This window comes from Trichoplusia ni, chromosome 1 (assembly GCF_003590095.1).
Source record: "Trichoplusia ni isolate ovarian cell line Hi5 chromosome 1, tn1, whole genome shotgun sequence".
Lineage (NCBI taxonomy): Eukaryota > Metazoa > Arthropoda > Insecta > Lepidoptera > Noctuidae > Trichoplusia > Trichoplusia ni.
This window is the reverse complement of record NC_039478.1, coordinates 11,468,125-11,485,188: the sequence shown is the minus strand read 5'-3', so window position 1 is coordinate 11,485,188 and position 17,064 is coordinate 11,468,125. Positions and strand designations below refer to the sequence as shown.

Sequence of the window (17,064 nt, the reverse complement as noted above, 5' to 3'; positions counted from 1 at the left end):
TTGATAGGGTATTTGTAGATGTTTTTAATAAAACCGTTCAAAACTTTCAATAATTCGTTACGACCTAAACACTTGTCAAAAATGATCATCGTCCCGTGCACATGGGTGTTACATTCAGACATCAAAATTACTACAAAGACATAAGAGAGTAGATCCCTATAAAAGCGAATCAATGACGCTTTCAATAATTCACTTAGTCCAAATCACTCGCCAAGGGAACCAAGTGCATGGTTTATGCTGAGAGAAATTCATCATAATCAGCCTACAGTGGTCCACATTTAGGCATAGGCCTCCCCAAATTTGTGCACAACACCAGATCCACATCAAAAACACCTCATCCCACATCCTTCATCAATGTTTAGACTGCCTGTATCTGTATCACCAAGAACACTTCCAACAATTCTCCGAACACTCGTCTTCCGTTCGTAATGTCGATCACCGATATTTACTTTGCCTGCACGGTACTCGCGAGGGTGCGCGCTGGGGCTGTCTCTGTTGTTGTTGTTGTAGTCTCTGTTGCTGTATCTGTTGTAGTTGTGCTGGAGTGGGCCTGGTGCATCGGACCATCTCCCGGATGGAAAGGAACGCAGCGAACACTATGACGAGGAAGAACGCGGTCTCCCAAAAATGAGCTATCAACAAACTACCGGTGCTCATCGTAGGGATGAGCTGAACTTGATCATGGGAACATCACGGCGGATTTCGACTGACAGACGGAACAAATGTTTGACAACAGATTTGCTTTGACAACGATTTTGTTCTCTTTATGTTAGCAGTTCTGAGAATCGTTTTGGCATTTTGTTCTATCTGATATTTGACCTTTTTTTAAATGTTTGACGTATTGAACGCTTAGCGCAATTTTTTAGCATTGCCCTTTTAGTTAATGACGTTGTGGCAGCAGGGCCTGATTTGATACGTGAGCTTCCATTGGCTCATATTATAAATATCGCTGCCCCCTTTAGCAAGAAAGAGTAAAATAAATTTCTTTGAGGTTCTTTGTGAAAAGCTATATGGCACATTTTAAAGGCTTTTTACGAAGGCGCGTGTAGTCATTGACACAATTTGGTATTCGAAAATGAAACGGCTACATTTTGCCGGGCATACTCTCTCTCTGGAAGGAGACGCCTATTTTTATTTTTCGTTTTTATTTCTCTGCATTTATAGGTATAGGATATGGGTTTATGAAATAAAATATCGAGTTTTCAGATAAACGTATCGTTTATTCCGTGAATAATAACAGATATCTATGGCATAGTCACTGGTAACATAATGTCAAAGAGATATAATGTAAATTCACTAAATTCCTAGCCTCTAACCCCCACTAGCACACTGCACTAAAAATGGAAAACTCAAATATAAAAAAAGAATAATTTTAGACAAGTTTTTTTTTGTTTTTAGGCAGTGTAATAATGGTCTAATTTTGTAATTTTGTGGACATTCTATTTCCTTAAATCGTAAATATTCCAATAGTATAAGAGCAATAATTATAAAGTTGTAAGTGTCCATTATTCATCTGTTTACAAAAAGCATTTTTTTTGTAATAAATATCTCTTTTTTTGTAAATTAAAGACAAATAAAACTCGAATGTCTTTTTAATTATTTATTGTTTCAAGTAAACAGATGGTTGAGCGTTATAAATTGAGTAGGTTTTTGACATTAAAAAGAAATAGTTGTATATATTGAAATGGAGGAAAGTATTGACGACAAAAGGCTAATTTTACACTAGCCCTTAAGGCTATTACAATAAGAACTATAACATTTCACTAAGATACATAGAAGTAAAATTTGTGACATCGAAAAGACCTGAAGATTTAAAGATCAAGATTTTTACTTATCATCTACTTCAATCATTAATTTAATTACCATTAAATTATTCATTACAATGATAGAAGTAACTTTAAATGAAAATATTTTTTTAGCCACATAATTATTGCTGATACTTTATTGACTTTTTTAGTCAGTTAATAATGTCTCATTATAGTGGCTAAAAAAATATTTTTTGTCCCCAATCTACATTTATTTCTACATCTTTGAATCGGACGGTCTTGTGGCAGCTACCGACATCTATGTATTACATAAAGAGTGCAAAAATATTTTTCTTTCAGTATTCTACATGAGGTATGAGTATGGATGTTTTTAGTCGATTTTTTTTTTCATAATTTGAACATGAGTTTACAAAGTTTATTAAAAAAATCTAGGTATTTGATCTATTTTCTTTTTATTAAAAACGCTACAGTTATCTATAAGCTCTAGCCCTCACAACCTACATAAATGAGATTACTTTTAAACAAAAATTGCCAAAGATCCCGGCTTATCCAAACTTGGAATGATAAATGTTAAATGCAAAATTTTATGTCAATTTATTATTTGTCTATTCGTATAATGATTAGTAAATTCCGGGAAGTAAAAGAAAATAAATCTAGAACTTAAATATAACTTAAAATAAACTTGTCATCTTGTAAAATAAGTACCGTAGTACTTTAGAATTATTACTATCAGTAATATCGTTATTTCGAATAGTAATAATTAGACATTGGGAATAAAGTCTTTAAGAACAAATAATATTGCACCAAAGTTAACTTAAATTGTAATAAAACGCATTTGTCCTTGAATTTAATATAATGAAATGCGTTCTATTTTCGCTGAATAAAAATATTTTTAATTTAAATTAACTTTAATGCAATTTGATAATTAACGCTCCCTTGTAGTAACTAATATTTTTGTCAAATCGATCGATTTGCAAAGGATCGATTTGGCAATGACATTAGCTAGTGAGGCTAAATTATATTAGAGGCTAACTTTTACAAACTTACAGCTAAGAGTTGTAAACTGTTTGTGATCGTGTTTCGACAAAACAATTAAATTATTAACAAAAGATTGCTTAGCACCATGTTTAACCGACTTTTATCAGAATAGTGCTGTTCTACTCATTTACTAACCTATAACCTATCGGTGAAACACTTAGGCTGCGTTTAAGCAATAATTTCAATATTTTCAACTTTATTTTCTTGAGAAATAAACTTAGCAAATATAAACTTACTGCCAGCATGATTGTAACAGCATCAAATTTAATAAAAGTCGGTTTTTAAGCAAATAGTTGAAAAATATATTAACGGTCGATGTTCATTATATGACCACAAAAAAACTTGTTAATTGTTAGTACAAATTCTCTAATCGATAAATTAGTACTTATGTATCGATAACATCTAAAATCGTCGTTGGGTGGGGAACACCACTAGCTGCTTTAGCCATAGTTTAGAGGTGTTCCAAAGGTCTACTACTATTCGTAGTAGGGTCAAAGCCGTGTAGAACCAGTCTCAAGCAAATACCATGGAGGGTGACAATGTTGAACAATTTCTGATCTCCAAAATACCAGACTTGTTTCATACTACAATCCATTGGTTTTAGCAAAATGCGCAATACAAAAAGACTGGCTAGTTTCCTAATCCATAGAAAATCATAAGCGACCACTAACACAAGGATATGCGATATAAAGTCAATACAATTTTCCGTCATTATCACACACCGCCATTAGGCTGCAATCCATCACTGAATAACCACTTTAATTTGAGCTGTCCTCACATTTATAACACTAATATAAATAGTTCAACTGTCACTGGGTTAATCGGCAGTGTCCACGCTACCTTCAGATTCCTGTCATTGGAACTGTGACGTGGATGTGGATCTCCTGCAGCCAAGGGCGACTGGAGCTGGTATCCTCGAGGGTCCGTTCCTCTGGTCTTTCCTCGGAGCCGCCAACTGCCTGGTGCTGGTGGACCTTTCTAGCTTCCCATCGGACATGACCCAAGCTGAAGTGAAATCAGCGTAGTCTGAATCTTTAGAACTAGTCCTTGATAGAGAATCGTCTCCTTTCGAGTAAGTCCTAATAATTTCCTTCATCTTTTCTAAGACTGAAGCATCATCTTTGGCTGTTTCTGTTGATCTTAAAATTTGTTCTAGAAGAGGACTCAAAGGCTTATTGCTCGGTGGGGACCTAAGAGTGGCGCTGCTAGCTCTGAGGGGAGAATTCCTCTTAAAGGCTTCAGTTTGAGGGGTTTTCGGCCTCATTTTGGGAGACTTATTCGGGTTATCGAACGTATCAGCTCCAATAGTGGGTCTGGATTTGGTTTTTGTTTGTGTGGGAGCTGTCCTACCACTCCAAGTGTTCCTGGCAGTCGGCGGCAGCTTTGGGGTCAGTTTTGGTGATGTTTGTACTGGAGTAGCGGTGTGCTTCGGGCTGGGGGTGTTGCCACGGCTTGGAGTGCGGTTCCTCACGGGGGAGTGAGGTATGCGACTGGCCTGGCGGCTTCTTATAGTCTTGGTAGGAGACTCGGAAGCTCCGCGGGTGGGTTTGAGGCTCTTGCTGGGCGAGTTGTTGTTCTCGGTGACGATGACTCGGTCGGGGCTGCCTCTAATGGACTTATCTTCGATGGAGCTCGGTTTCCTGCCTCCGTAGAAGGTGTCAGAGAAGTCAGTCTTCCTGAGTCCCGTATTGAGGCTCACGTGGTCGTCAACTCGTTCTTGCTTGTCCATGTGACAACCGTCGTCTTGGTCGAGACGCTCTGAAATAAAAAATGAAAATAATAAAGAATTTGTCTCAAACACTAACTACAATTTTCTTTAAGGTTTTCTCCATATTTCTCAACACGTGTTTTAATAATATTCCGTTCAATTATCAATGGCCTCATAATAACTACAATCTTATCCATATTTGCAACTATTACACAAATGAGACACTTTTATAAAGCCGTTTAGTACTGATTACTTCGACACCTTGCTTGAACCTGCAAATTATTCTGCTGTATAATTAAAACCAACGAGATCTCGTTACCTACATACCTATTCAGCCCTGTACGCTCGCATAAAAACAGTATCTAATTTACTATGGCCATGTTTAGAAGATAATAACAGTTAGATTAAGTTAATAATTCCGTCCATATTTAGTAAGGTCCTAGGCCATATAAGTCGATGGCGACAGCCACTTCCCGTTTCCGCAAATCTTAAGTTTATATTAAATGAAATACGAGTACAATGCAAAAGTCTAAGTTTTTGTAGTAAAGTAACTTATTACTTATTTTCTTATTTATACGAAAATCGTACTTTAAATTACTCATCAAGATATGGACTGTTAAATATTGATATGAAGACAAAAACAAAAAATGAGTAATGTAGAGTCGATCTTTGTGTGATTTTATCATCGTGACAAAAAATAAATGTAGTTTCTAGAAAACAAAATGTATCCCTCAACATTAGCGAATTGACTCCAAAACAGCTGACAGGAGCTGATAAATACGAATGAATGTCTTCAAGTATTGTGACAAATACTACAGAATACACTACAAAAATCTAAAAGTTTAACACAACAATTCAAAAGAATGTTTTAAATTATTAAGTGACTAAAAATGGCTAAATTGGCTAAAAAACATCTTATTGCGACTGGAACGAAAGTATTCGATTCTTGGTCCTTTCTTATCAATCTCATTCACGGTAAAAGTATTAGAATCATGTAATATGCACAAGTGACTACGAACAATACAGTTTATCTTCACGGCTATTACGTCCCTGTCACGTGCAGACACACGGGCGCAGGTGTGCGAGCGTGATAGCGAACTGACATCATAATTAAATATTCGATTTGAAAGATTTATTGTGACTTATTGTTTTTTAAAATATCACAGGTACTTCCGAAGAAAGAGCTTAAGGGTGAGATGAATAAACATGTCCAAGACAAATTGTACGTGACTGTTGAAACTTCTTGAAAAGTCTTTGACGGTCTGTCAAACCAGAGCATAGTAAATTATGAAATGAAGATTCAAATTTCGTATTGGAGAAATTTTTCAAAACACCGACGATATCAGTATGACTCGTTTGGTTGTGTAAAGGGTTGTTTATAAAACATCGTAGGATGACAGATAGAATTATGAAAAATAGTCATATCATACAAATGCATATATGTGCAACAAAATGTTTTGTTAATCACGTATTTTTTTACGAAATGTGTTTTATGATCATGAGTTGGCATTGTCATGCAGGTACCTAGATACGATTTGGTTATCTAGGCTGAAATTTATCAGTCATTACAATAATCAAGAATTTACAGACAGACCGGCAGCAGGTGGAAGCCGAAACAAAATAACATTAGCACAAACACTAAACATAATTTTGAGAAGAAAATCGAAAAACCCGGTGAAGATTTTCCAAGATGTTTTAAAACTAGTGGACCATTAAATTTATGAAGCGTCAGTGAAAATTATAACCGCTTGCATTGATTATAATGACTCTTAAGATACTGCTTGGAGACAGACTACAGGTGAGCTGACCAAAAGAAGGAATGACAAAAAAACCTGAGTAATAAGGTTGCATTTTCTACCTACAAACAATCGCTTCTGCATTGCTCTGGCAATTTAGACACTTTAAGTTTTTTTTTTACTATTTCCCAAGTAAATTCCCAACGATAGACCAACTACTTCATTAGTATTATAGTTTATAGCTCTGGTCCTTTGGTCCGCGCCCACATCAAGATCACTAACAATGTCGTCAAGTCGAGTGGAATGCTGTTCTGCCTTGCGGGGTGAGCAGGACCCCAGCTGACTAACATGTGGGCTTGGAGTTTTATGTAACGATATGTTGCAGATAGAGTAATAGAAGTTGTGTGTTGGTCTAGTAGATGTTGACATTTTGACAAATTTTCACTTCAAATTAATACTGATAGATTGTTTACTGACTAATTTGTCGAAGTCAGACCTGAGCCTATATGATATGCCTGGTACTCCATACAAAATTTCATTGGAGTCAGTCCAGCCGTTGGGGCGTGAAGACGTTACCAACATACACACACAGAACCACACTTTCATATTTATAATATATATTATTGTAGAATTAATTACCCAATTTCCTTACTAGTATTGAACAAAACATTCTGTGTATTATACAATTTTGCATGATTCCCTACAATTTTTCAAGATCACGACATTTGCATGGACTAATCATGTTCAGTAGAAGATAGCAGCTGGCAATTAGTGTCACTTGTTTATAATTATAACTCCTCGATAAAGTTAATTAGGAATGCTTGTAGCAGATATACTTATCGTCTCGGACGCTCTCGCGTAATGTGTATGCGATGTTTTGATACTATTACTTAAATAGAAAATTATAGAATAATTTTTAAGTTTGTCAAGATCTCGAAAAAAGTGTTATTTTTACTTTAAAATACTCATCGCTTACGTTTGGGTGATTCAATTTCAGTTTAATGTATCAGATGCTAATTAATCGTTTTCTAGAAAATATTATCTCAAATGTAAGCGAACTCTTGCGCAATTTATTAGATTGAACGATATCACTATAAGCCGGTGCTAAGTGCTAAGGACAAGATATTAATTCTATTAGAGAACTTAATAACTACTATTTGTTTGATGCCCTTCAAATCACAATTTGGATTGCATATAGCCGCGCAGGCACTTAAAAGTATCCTAAGTGACTTCCATAAAAGCCACTGCACTTTACACTTCATATAACGATGAATAACAACAATTATCATATCTCTACAATTAAATCTATTGACGCAATACATTTTATTATTTAATAATGAATGGGCAAGGCAAGTATCCGACCGACGCTCACCCGCTGTACCGGAGGACCAATTTTGGGCGCACAAGGACCATCATTGTGTTTCATGCGCAAATTTGACGTAAATGGCCGATGTTGATGACCGCAGGACGATTAGATAAAATGTAATTGTAAGTAATTGCTTTAGAGAAAGGTTATGAGGTACTTTGCAACGAATGGTAGGAGCTAACGATTCTATTGACCCGTTTGACGAAACCTGACCTTCGGTGTCAAGAGACAAATATTTGAATGATTTGACGACATTTACTTTACCTGACCTATGATTAAATTCTAAATATCATATTTACAAAGACGCCATATATAATTTATGTATAATTCTATTAATAACGTTTACTATAAAAGGATACGGTCGCATTACAGAAGTTCCGGCATTATACAGCGCTCGATAAATCTTGATACTTGAAGAATGTGGTACACAATAAAGTATCAAGTTGATGCTAATGTGAGCTTATGCAAGAGTTTACATTTTAATGATTCGCCGCCATATTTGTATAGAAGTGATCGGAAGAATGTCTAAACAATGTTACTAAGCATTTGTAGTCGAGTTTAAATTATGAAGATTAAATAAGGATGCGTGATAGTTTATGTCTGAATATTTGTGTAACTCATGATTTTAAAGTACGTTAGTGAGTAACTTTAGTAATTTCTGCAGCAAGTCGTACCTACTTCAGTCTCTTGCCATCTTTGTCTTTTGCAAAAAAAAAAGTTGAAGAGAAGAGACAAATAAATACATTCAAATTGCGTTTTCGAATTCAGAAGTAACTTTAAGTATAGAAGGTATTCATGACGACGGCGTTTATCAATCAATATTTTCTATATTTCCATACGAACACTTAACAATAAGGTTCAAAATGGACAATCAATTTCTAGAAAATTAGGTGATGGTATCCTGCATGGTATCGTGTGTTGTAATACAATATTTGTGAATAGCTGAACGTTACACATTCATTTGGCACAGGACAGTGCAATTTAACGGTACAATGCGAATTGCGAAAATAATTGCAGGATGGATTGTGTTTACAAGGTACAAGTGATAGCGATTCGCGAAGTAGTCTAACTGTCATTGTCTCAGGAAAAACAATGAAGTAGGCTGTAACCACTCCCGTATTAAGGAATTTAATCCTTGTGTCACATGCACGAGCAATAACACGCAGACACAAAACAAGCTTTTGTGGATCACACACATGCTTCTCCTACGCGGGGATCGAACCCACGACGTGTCGGGTACTGTGAGTTTGGCGTGGTGACCTCAACTCGGCTATCCGGGCAGTAGTATCTATTAATCTAATTAAAAAATCATTTTTGTATTATTTTACCGTATGTAAAATATGACTTTCTTTTGCATTCATCTTTAATATCATTGTCGAAGTATCGTAATAACAAAGTAGCTAAGTAACTCTTTCTTAGAGAGGACAACTGGTTTTACTAAACAAAAAATCATTTGTGTTAGCCCAAACGTGTCAAACAATCAAATCGCGATCTCTCCTATCTTGTCTCCAACACACACAATGTACCCATACAGTTGCACATCCGCGTTCGCAACGTTACTATAGTCAACACTCAACAAGCTCACTCATGTTTACTCAACACTACACATACTTTGTTTTGTCACTTCACAAACATCGCTAATATTCATACAAAAGAAAACAGAAACACTGAAGTTTTCAATGCGAAAGTAAATCTATCTGTTATGTTATGATAGAATTAATTTAAAGTATGACTCCGGGGTATTGTTGTTTCACAAGTATAGGTTAACTTTTTCGCTGTAACTGATTTTCACTTGCAAAGAGTATGCATGAAAAACAGAAAAGGTAAGCTTATACGGAGAGCTTGCAGTCACCATGTCAAACACACTAAGCGCGGCGTGTCGCAGGTTCGATCCCCGTGCAATACAACGGTTTGTGTGTTTCATGAATGTTTGTTCTGGGATTGAATGTTTGGGATACTTTCCGCGTAATATATCATATGGGAGTGGCTTTTTCTCAATAAATGCATCTACCTTCACAGAATTATACAACTTTCAAAATAATGTTTCTTTTAACTCAAAATATTAAGCTAATTCAAATTGAAAACCGCTGTACAAAAGCTATATTCATTACAACCGCACATTAAGTAATACACACATTAAAACTACAAGTCACATCTCTCAATAAAACATCATTTACACATTATATATGATTATACTGAGTATTTACTTTTCATGAACATTGCACAAATAATTTCCGTTCACTTCGTTTCGACATTTGTTCAAACAAATACACGGACGTAGGTATCGACATACAAATATGTATGTGTAGATAATTTATCCAAGAGCAGTTATGATTGAGAAACAAGACTTTTATGAATTCACATTTCAAAGATCAAAAGACCACATCTAAAGCGAAGGACCAAAATAAATATGGATTTTCTTTACTGTAATTTAATTGTTTTGTTTTCCTTATTTCTACCTAATCTAAACAGATAAATACTTTGTCATAAGTATAAGTTGTGTAAGTCTATGACGCATGACACACAATGTTGTTATATGAAAGTAATTAATTTATTTGACAGCAACTTCTTGAAATTAAGACTTAGTAAGAGAGAAACGTTATCTCTTCAAGATCTTGTGAATGATCATAAATATTTATTATAAAGCCATCCAATCACTTAGGAACTAATTAGACTTGACTGGATGGAATTAGTACTTGTCCCAGATTCTAGACCGACGAGTGCAAAGATCTCATTTAAATTAAATGCTCTTTGGTCCTTATAGTCGACACTTGAATATCTTTACACAAAATATCTCTGTATACTACTAAGATACATGCTTATGATATCTATGAAAAAAAAGAAAGGATCTTACCATTAAATTCTGCGTCTTCAATCGAATTCTGACTGTGTAACGAGTATCTGTTGGTCGTTTTCGTCGATGGAGACCCCTGTGTAGACCCCGCCACCACTCCCAGACTCCTGTACCCCTCATCAGAGACCTCCGAGCCATTGTCTGACGCGCTCTCAGCAGCAGGAGCAGGAGACACTGGTCTAGGACTTTTATTCCTAATTCCATGAGGAGTTGGAACTAAATGGTTTGTCACCACGATTTTAGTCCTGCGATCTGGAGAAGCTGACTTCCTGTTAGGGCTGTTTGCTCGAGGTGCAAGGTGCCTCCTACCGGGAGACACAGCCCGGTCCAAGTCTCCGAGATAAGGTAGACTGGTGGGAGCTTCACTGAGCCTGTGGTTCGACTGGTAATGCCCAGATTTGGGTTCATCGTTATAGACTTTAGAGTTGTATTGCAGAGACATTGGCTCGTAGGTCTTTGGTTCGGTTTTCGTGTAGGGCAGGGAGGTCGGGCCAGGGTCTGGTCTCTCGTATGTGACGGTGGCGCCGGCGAGGTCGTGCTTGGGGCGCGCCAGGCGGGCGGAGAGGGAGGTGCGGTGCTGAGCGCGGCAGCGGCACGGGTCGTGCTTGTCCAGGTAGTGGGCCAGAGTGTCCCAGCCACCACCAACACGAACCATCACGTGCGAGCGAAGAATCTGGAAGAATTAATAAATTAAGATGGATTTAGTATGAAAGCCTTTAACCCTATTTTCTATACCCTTAGAAAGCCTCTACTGAATCAATAGACAGTTTATTTCAAGCCTAACTGGGTGATGATAAGTAATTTCGTACCGATTTCTATCAGTCCAGAAATGCGGTCAGACATCCATATTGGGGTTTACAGTTATCAGAAACTCAAAAGATCGATAAATAACCCGTAATGTACCATAGCTCTTACTTTAGCGTCGACACTGCAAATAGACCCACAGTTCCAACCAGAGAGAGCATTCAATTTGGAAACCGATCTCATGGTTCAAGTTAAAGAGCATAAGGCCGATGTAGACCAACTTACAATGGAAAATGTACTTCTCACAACAAGACCAGCATAACTTGAAACCTTAAGTACTCGTTTATTAGAAATTCCAAATAAAGATTCGCTGATACCGTGAGAATGCTGCCTTGATAGTCCCAATCAATACAAGTCTTGTGACCTCGATCCGCCTTCGTTCAGTTCTAGCCTTGCATCCCTTAATATGGATCGATAGATAACATCCAATATAAACTGACCCCTCCCTTCTAAATAGTCGTTCCTAATTCGAGGTCCTCCTAAATTTGGCGTCGCATAACCGTTCACTTTATGATGAGCTGTCTCGAAATATAAATTGTTTGAAATAAAAGGTCGGGTTAAATTGGACGCCATAAGGTCGAAAGTCGTTTTCTACAATGAGGCGTCCATTCGATTTGACCAAAGAAGGAATCGAACGGGATGAATCATAGCTCCGCCGTCAAAGGAATTGGAACATTATTTGTATGGCGTTAAATTTCAAGTTGGTTTGGTAACAACGAGTGTGTTTTTTTCTTCATTAAAAGGCGCTCGTAGGTCTATTTTTAGTGCTAATGAATATAGAGTTTGTCGTTGTTTGTAACATTCAGTTCAAAAGGCAATGGCTTATTACAAAACAGTAATTTATATTCTATTATTAGAGTTTTTTGATTTTATACTATAGAACCAAGACATGGATCATACTTATGTTTTAGTCATAAAAAAATGTACCAAAAGCTAACAGAGAAAAACATTACATGAATGTAAAGCATTGCTTGCTTCGGCAAAACAATAGATAGGAGAGCACAATTAAATAATTAAGATTTAACAGAATATGTTATGAATGGCACATTCTTCTAGACATTATTATTATTAATCCGGTAAGTGTCGCATAGTTTACGATGTTTCATAATGTCGTTGCAACAGATCTGCGCATGCGCAGGCGGACGTCCTTTGTCCTGCATTTTGGTCATTGTATTTAGAATATTATCTTGTTAGTCATAATACAGAAAATTTTATCTAAGCTAAGTTACATTTAAAGTAATATGAAGAGTTATTTTCTGATGTTTGACATTAGAATCAAATTAAAAAATAAACGACAGATAAATTTCTTTACCAAGCGTGCCATTTTTCTTATATAGCCTGTTTTAGATCCCACTGCTGGGCAAAGGCCTCCCCCTTTCTCTTCCAAACCTGACTGACTTTGACTGCACGGATAGCCGAGTGGTTGAGGTCATCACGCCAAACCCACTGTGCGCGACGTGTCGCGGGTTCGATCCCCGCGTAGGACAAGCATTTGTGTGATCCACGAATGCTTGTTCTGAGTCTGGGTGTCTTTGTGCATGTGAATTGTATGTTTGTGAAAACCCCCGCGATACAAGGATTAAATTCCTTAGTGCGGGAGTCGTTTTTTTTTTAAAAAAAAAAAAAAAAACCTCTCTATCCTTTGCAATTTGCGTGACATTTAATAAAGTTTATATCCCGTTAGTCCTGTTTTTAATAAGTCGAATTAATATTCTACTGTGGCTCTTATTGTGACAATAAAAGACATCTGTTTTTATAAGACACTTGAATTGTCTCTGCCCTAACAAAATCATAAAAAACGTCACACAATTCCCCTTCGACGAGTTTTAATTGGGTTTAGTCTAGACAGGATTCAAGTCGTTCTGATTCAGAACAGGAAACGCTAAATTGGAGCTCTTTTTTTAGATACAGTGGGAACCATATTAAGTTATATTTTGCGACCACCAAGATGGGTTTTAATCCTAACGCATTACAGGATTTTATGGCAATCCTCAGTAATACTCTATTTAGAAGACATATCATGTGGTCTGCTTGAGTAGCTAACCACTTTAGGTATTAAGACACTTACCCTCACGAAAATAAGCATCCTGGTGTCACCGATCCTGTATTTCCCCTCGGACACTCTCACCATCGGGAACTGAGTAGGACAGGAGCACCTCTCCACCAGGTCCCTCACCCTCTCGTCCAAACTCCTCAAGTCATTCGTCACCAGCTGAGGCTGAGGACCAGAAGGCACCAGACCTAGCGCCGAGTCATCAGGCCTCAACTCTTCTCCTGCCAACTCTCTCTCTATCTGCTTCTCCATCTGAACAAGCAGAGGTGCTGGCATACCAAGCACCGATCCTTTTCTAGCTACTTCTAGAAGGCATAGCACGACATGCTTTTCATTCTTTCTGAGGCAAAGGTCATCAGTTTCGAATAGCAGACATTCGAGGATGCCGAGAGCTTTGCGGCACCAGTCGATGAAGTTGGAGAGGTTGTCTCTTGCAAAGAATGTGCCAGCCTTGGCTGCGGGGAGCATGTTGACAGGGGGTCGGGTGCGGAGAGCGCGAGCCAGGGTGAGGGCGTCGTCAGACTCGGGCTGCGGCGACTCCAGGATTAGACGGGCTGAGTCACGGACTGCGTTCGCGTGCTGCAACAAAAGAAATGCGAAATTAGTACAAATTTACATTTGAATGCCTGGCCGTAAAGAGAGTATTCAAGAGGGTGAATTGTAGGTTAAACCGTTTTGTCAATGTGTTCAAGAGAGGAACCATATATTCTGCTAAAAGCTATGATCCAACTCCTATTTCAAGTCCTGATACTATTAAAAGGAATATTAATACACATTTGTTACTTGACCTTGAGTCTAGACCTGCATTTATTGAAACAGGTGTACTTGTATCGACTGTAATTATAGTTGGCAAACATGTGGATGATCTATCGATATAATACACATGGCAGTGTCCACGGCCGCACACTTGAAGAGAGAGGCTCAAGGTCATTAAGTGACAAACCTTAAACGATTTGAAAGGATATTATATCTATTAATTTATTCAGTTTTCGTCAAACGGATTTCGAACAAATTGTTTGAGGTTTCAAAAGTGGTTAAAGAAAGGACCTATTTGACCCAAAATAGATCCCTTTACGCTATTTTTGTCTTGTGATCTTTTCACAAGTAAAGGATTCAAACTTGCATGCCCTGATTCAAGCTCCCAGTATCTTTACCAAGTAAGCTACATCCTTTGTCCTGCATCTTTCTTTGATATTCCTTCCTTGCTTTGTTTTCCCACACCTTTAAGGAACAAAATACTTCGTAAAGTACAAAATCAGCATTGCAAAAGGCCCAGGAATGCCATCCTTAGCGTCCATACATTCCGTCCACAATTATCCACTTAAGTTCAGCATATTCCGTGCTTAGCATAACAAACGAACAGACATTTATTTGTGCAATAACAGCAAGACTGTCGCCTCTCAGTAATGCCTGTTTGCATTACGATATTAGTTCACAGTTAGTGATTATTCACGTTTGGTTAGGCTGTGGATACAGGGTCTAGAGGTTTAGAATATATCTATCAATTGATGGAATTCTCATGTCACAATATTAGTTACCATCCTCCAAAACGGCTAGACCCATTTTTAATAAATTTGTATAAGTATTTAGAGATTGCACGGATAGCCTAGTGGTTGAGTTCACTACACCAAACCCATAGAGTGCGACGTGTCGCGAGTTCGATCCCGCATAGGAGACGCATTTGTGTGATCCGCAAATACTTGCCTTGAGTCTGGGTGTCTTTGTGTATCATGTGACTTGAATGTTTGTAAGCCCCTCCCTCCTCCATACAAGAATTAGATTTCTTAATACAAGATTTGCTTTCGTTAATCTCTTCACGATTGTTACTTTAAAAATATGCGAGATACAGCTTAATACCAAGCCTTCCTATGCATGGACCTTTAGCTCATTGAGTGTCAGTAAGCGCAGAGCGTCCGCAGTTTGCATAAACAAAGTGCTAAGAGCAGTATGTGGCAATAGTTTTCAATATATTTACATGCCGATATGTCAGTACTAGACAAATGAATGGTACATTAAAACTGCTCACTTATTCATGATCGCCTGGTACATTGAATTACTTTGTTGCTGTTTGTTTATTGGGAATTGTAGTTAATCAATATAATATTCTAGGTCATATTTTATCACAATCTTAATAAATAAAAACGGTTAACAATCGTTGCCTCATCTCGTTTTTGTTATAAGGGTAACTGTCTAGCTAATACGGTTCATGTGCTGGTAACCGACAGTCGGACGGACTCAGTAACAGGGCTCCATTTTAACAATTTGCTTACCATTTTTTTTAAAGAATGTGTTTTACAGTACGTCTAAAATACATGTATCTTTATTTTCATCTGTTTGTTTCAGCTGATCTACAAGTCGATAAACTGAGTTATCTTAATAAAAGTTATATTATTTTAGTATTATTCATAATACTATACTGGTTATAGTGAGTGAAAAGTGGGAATATTATACTAACCACTTAAATGAAACATGTCATTGAGACTTCAATCAGACCACTTAGGTAAGCCCTTATCAACTATCTAACTAATATCAATATTCAGTTATTACAAGCGTGCAATAACAAACAAATAAATCAACTTAGGACCAAAGAGTTTTTATGCAAATCTTCTTACAGATTAATGTAAAAGACTCATTCACAAAGCGAATATAATAACCAAGTCGCAATACATTGCGGAGTCTCGCAGCTCTGGTGTTAAAAGTGATGTATCATGGCCAGCAATGTATTGCAAGTTAAGCGATATCTTGCATCATCTAAATCTCCTTTTACAAGTAATTATATGTTTAGCGCCGTTTAATTTAATACATTGTATCGATATTACTAGTTATTACCTCAACTATTGCTGTATTATTACCGCTACGAGGCTAACTGTCTATTATCGGTAATATTAAATCAAGTTATTACAGATTTTAATCAATTTTTTTGCGTAACTTGAGTCAGAATTTTGGTCCTTTTGGAGTACCAACATACATGGGTATTATTGGAACATATGAAAATAGTCATCATCATCGTCCTAGCCTTTCCTCAACTGAGTTGGGGTCGGCTTTAAGTCTAACTGTGAAAATAGTAACGTAAATGAAAAAATACACTTAACGCCACCACGCGCCAATCTCTAAACCCATTTCGATTGAAATTAAGTATATTAATAACAAGAATTTCATATAAATTCCGACCTCTACGCAGACAGAGTCAGGGGCAAAAGCTAGAAATAAAATTAATTCAGTATCTTGTCATTTCACCCTCTTAATAAAATCTATTGCATAATTATTTTAAAGCTTGACATAAAAACGTAACGGTATCTAGCTTAATGTAATCTAGATAATAAATCAAGACCCACTGCTATGCCTAGCACCTGTTATTAATCCATCAAAATAATGACCTCAGAATAATTTAAGACACGGTTAGAACTACCTAAGAAGTAATCGACTCTTTCATCTAATAACTAACCTTATATAGCTAAAGAGCTACCTTAAAAACTGATGGTGTGAATTGGATATTTGTTTTGTCATTAATAGTCCATTTTTCAATAAAGAATAGAGGTGTAATGGAATTACGCTACGATTAATAAAAAATAGAGAAACACGGGTGAAGCCACGACTCTTTGCTAGTATTTCAATTCACTAGCATGCTACCTACGCAAATTGAAATGTCATACACATATCCATACATTTATATATTATCGTTGGGAAACGTGATTTCGTGAAATAACCGCTCATAAGATGGCTGAAGAATTGACTTGTA

General features: G+C 36.9%; 1 protein-coding gene across 1 annotated transcript in view; it reads right to left on the bottom strand.

Moving 5' to 3' along the window:
• Window positions 1-1,199: 1,199 nt before the first annotated feature.
• Window positions 1,200-17,064, bottom strand: part of LOC113494588 (GAS2-like protein pickled eggs) — a 70,467-nt gene continuing 54,602 nt past the window's right edge. Inside the window, exons 3-5 of the mRNA XM_026873003.1 lie at window positions 13,341-13,904; window positions 10,469-11,141; window positions 1,200-4,562 (exon numbers count right to left, since the gene is read on the bottom strand). Of these exons, the coding sequence (XP_026728804.1) occupies window positions 3,658-4,562; window positions 10,469-11,141; window positions 13,341-13,904 (2,142 nt within the window). The 3' untranslated portion in view covers window positions 1,200-3,657. The remainder of the gene's footprint in view (window positions 4,563-10,468; window positions 11,142-13,340; window positions 13,905-17,064) is intronic.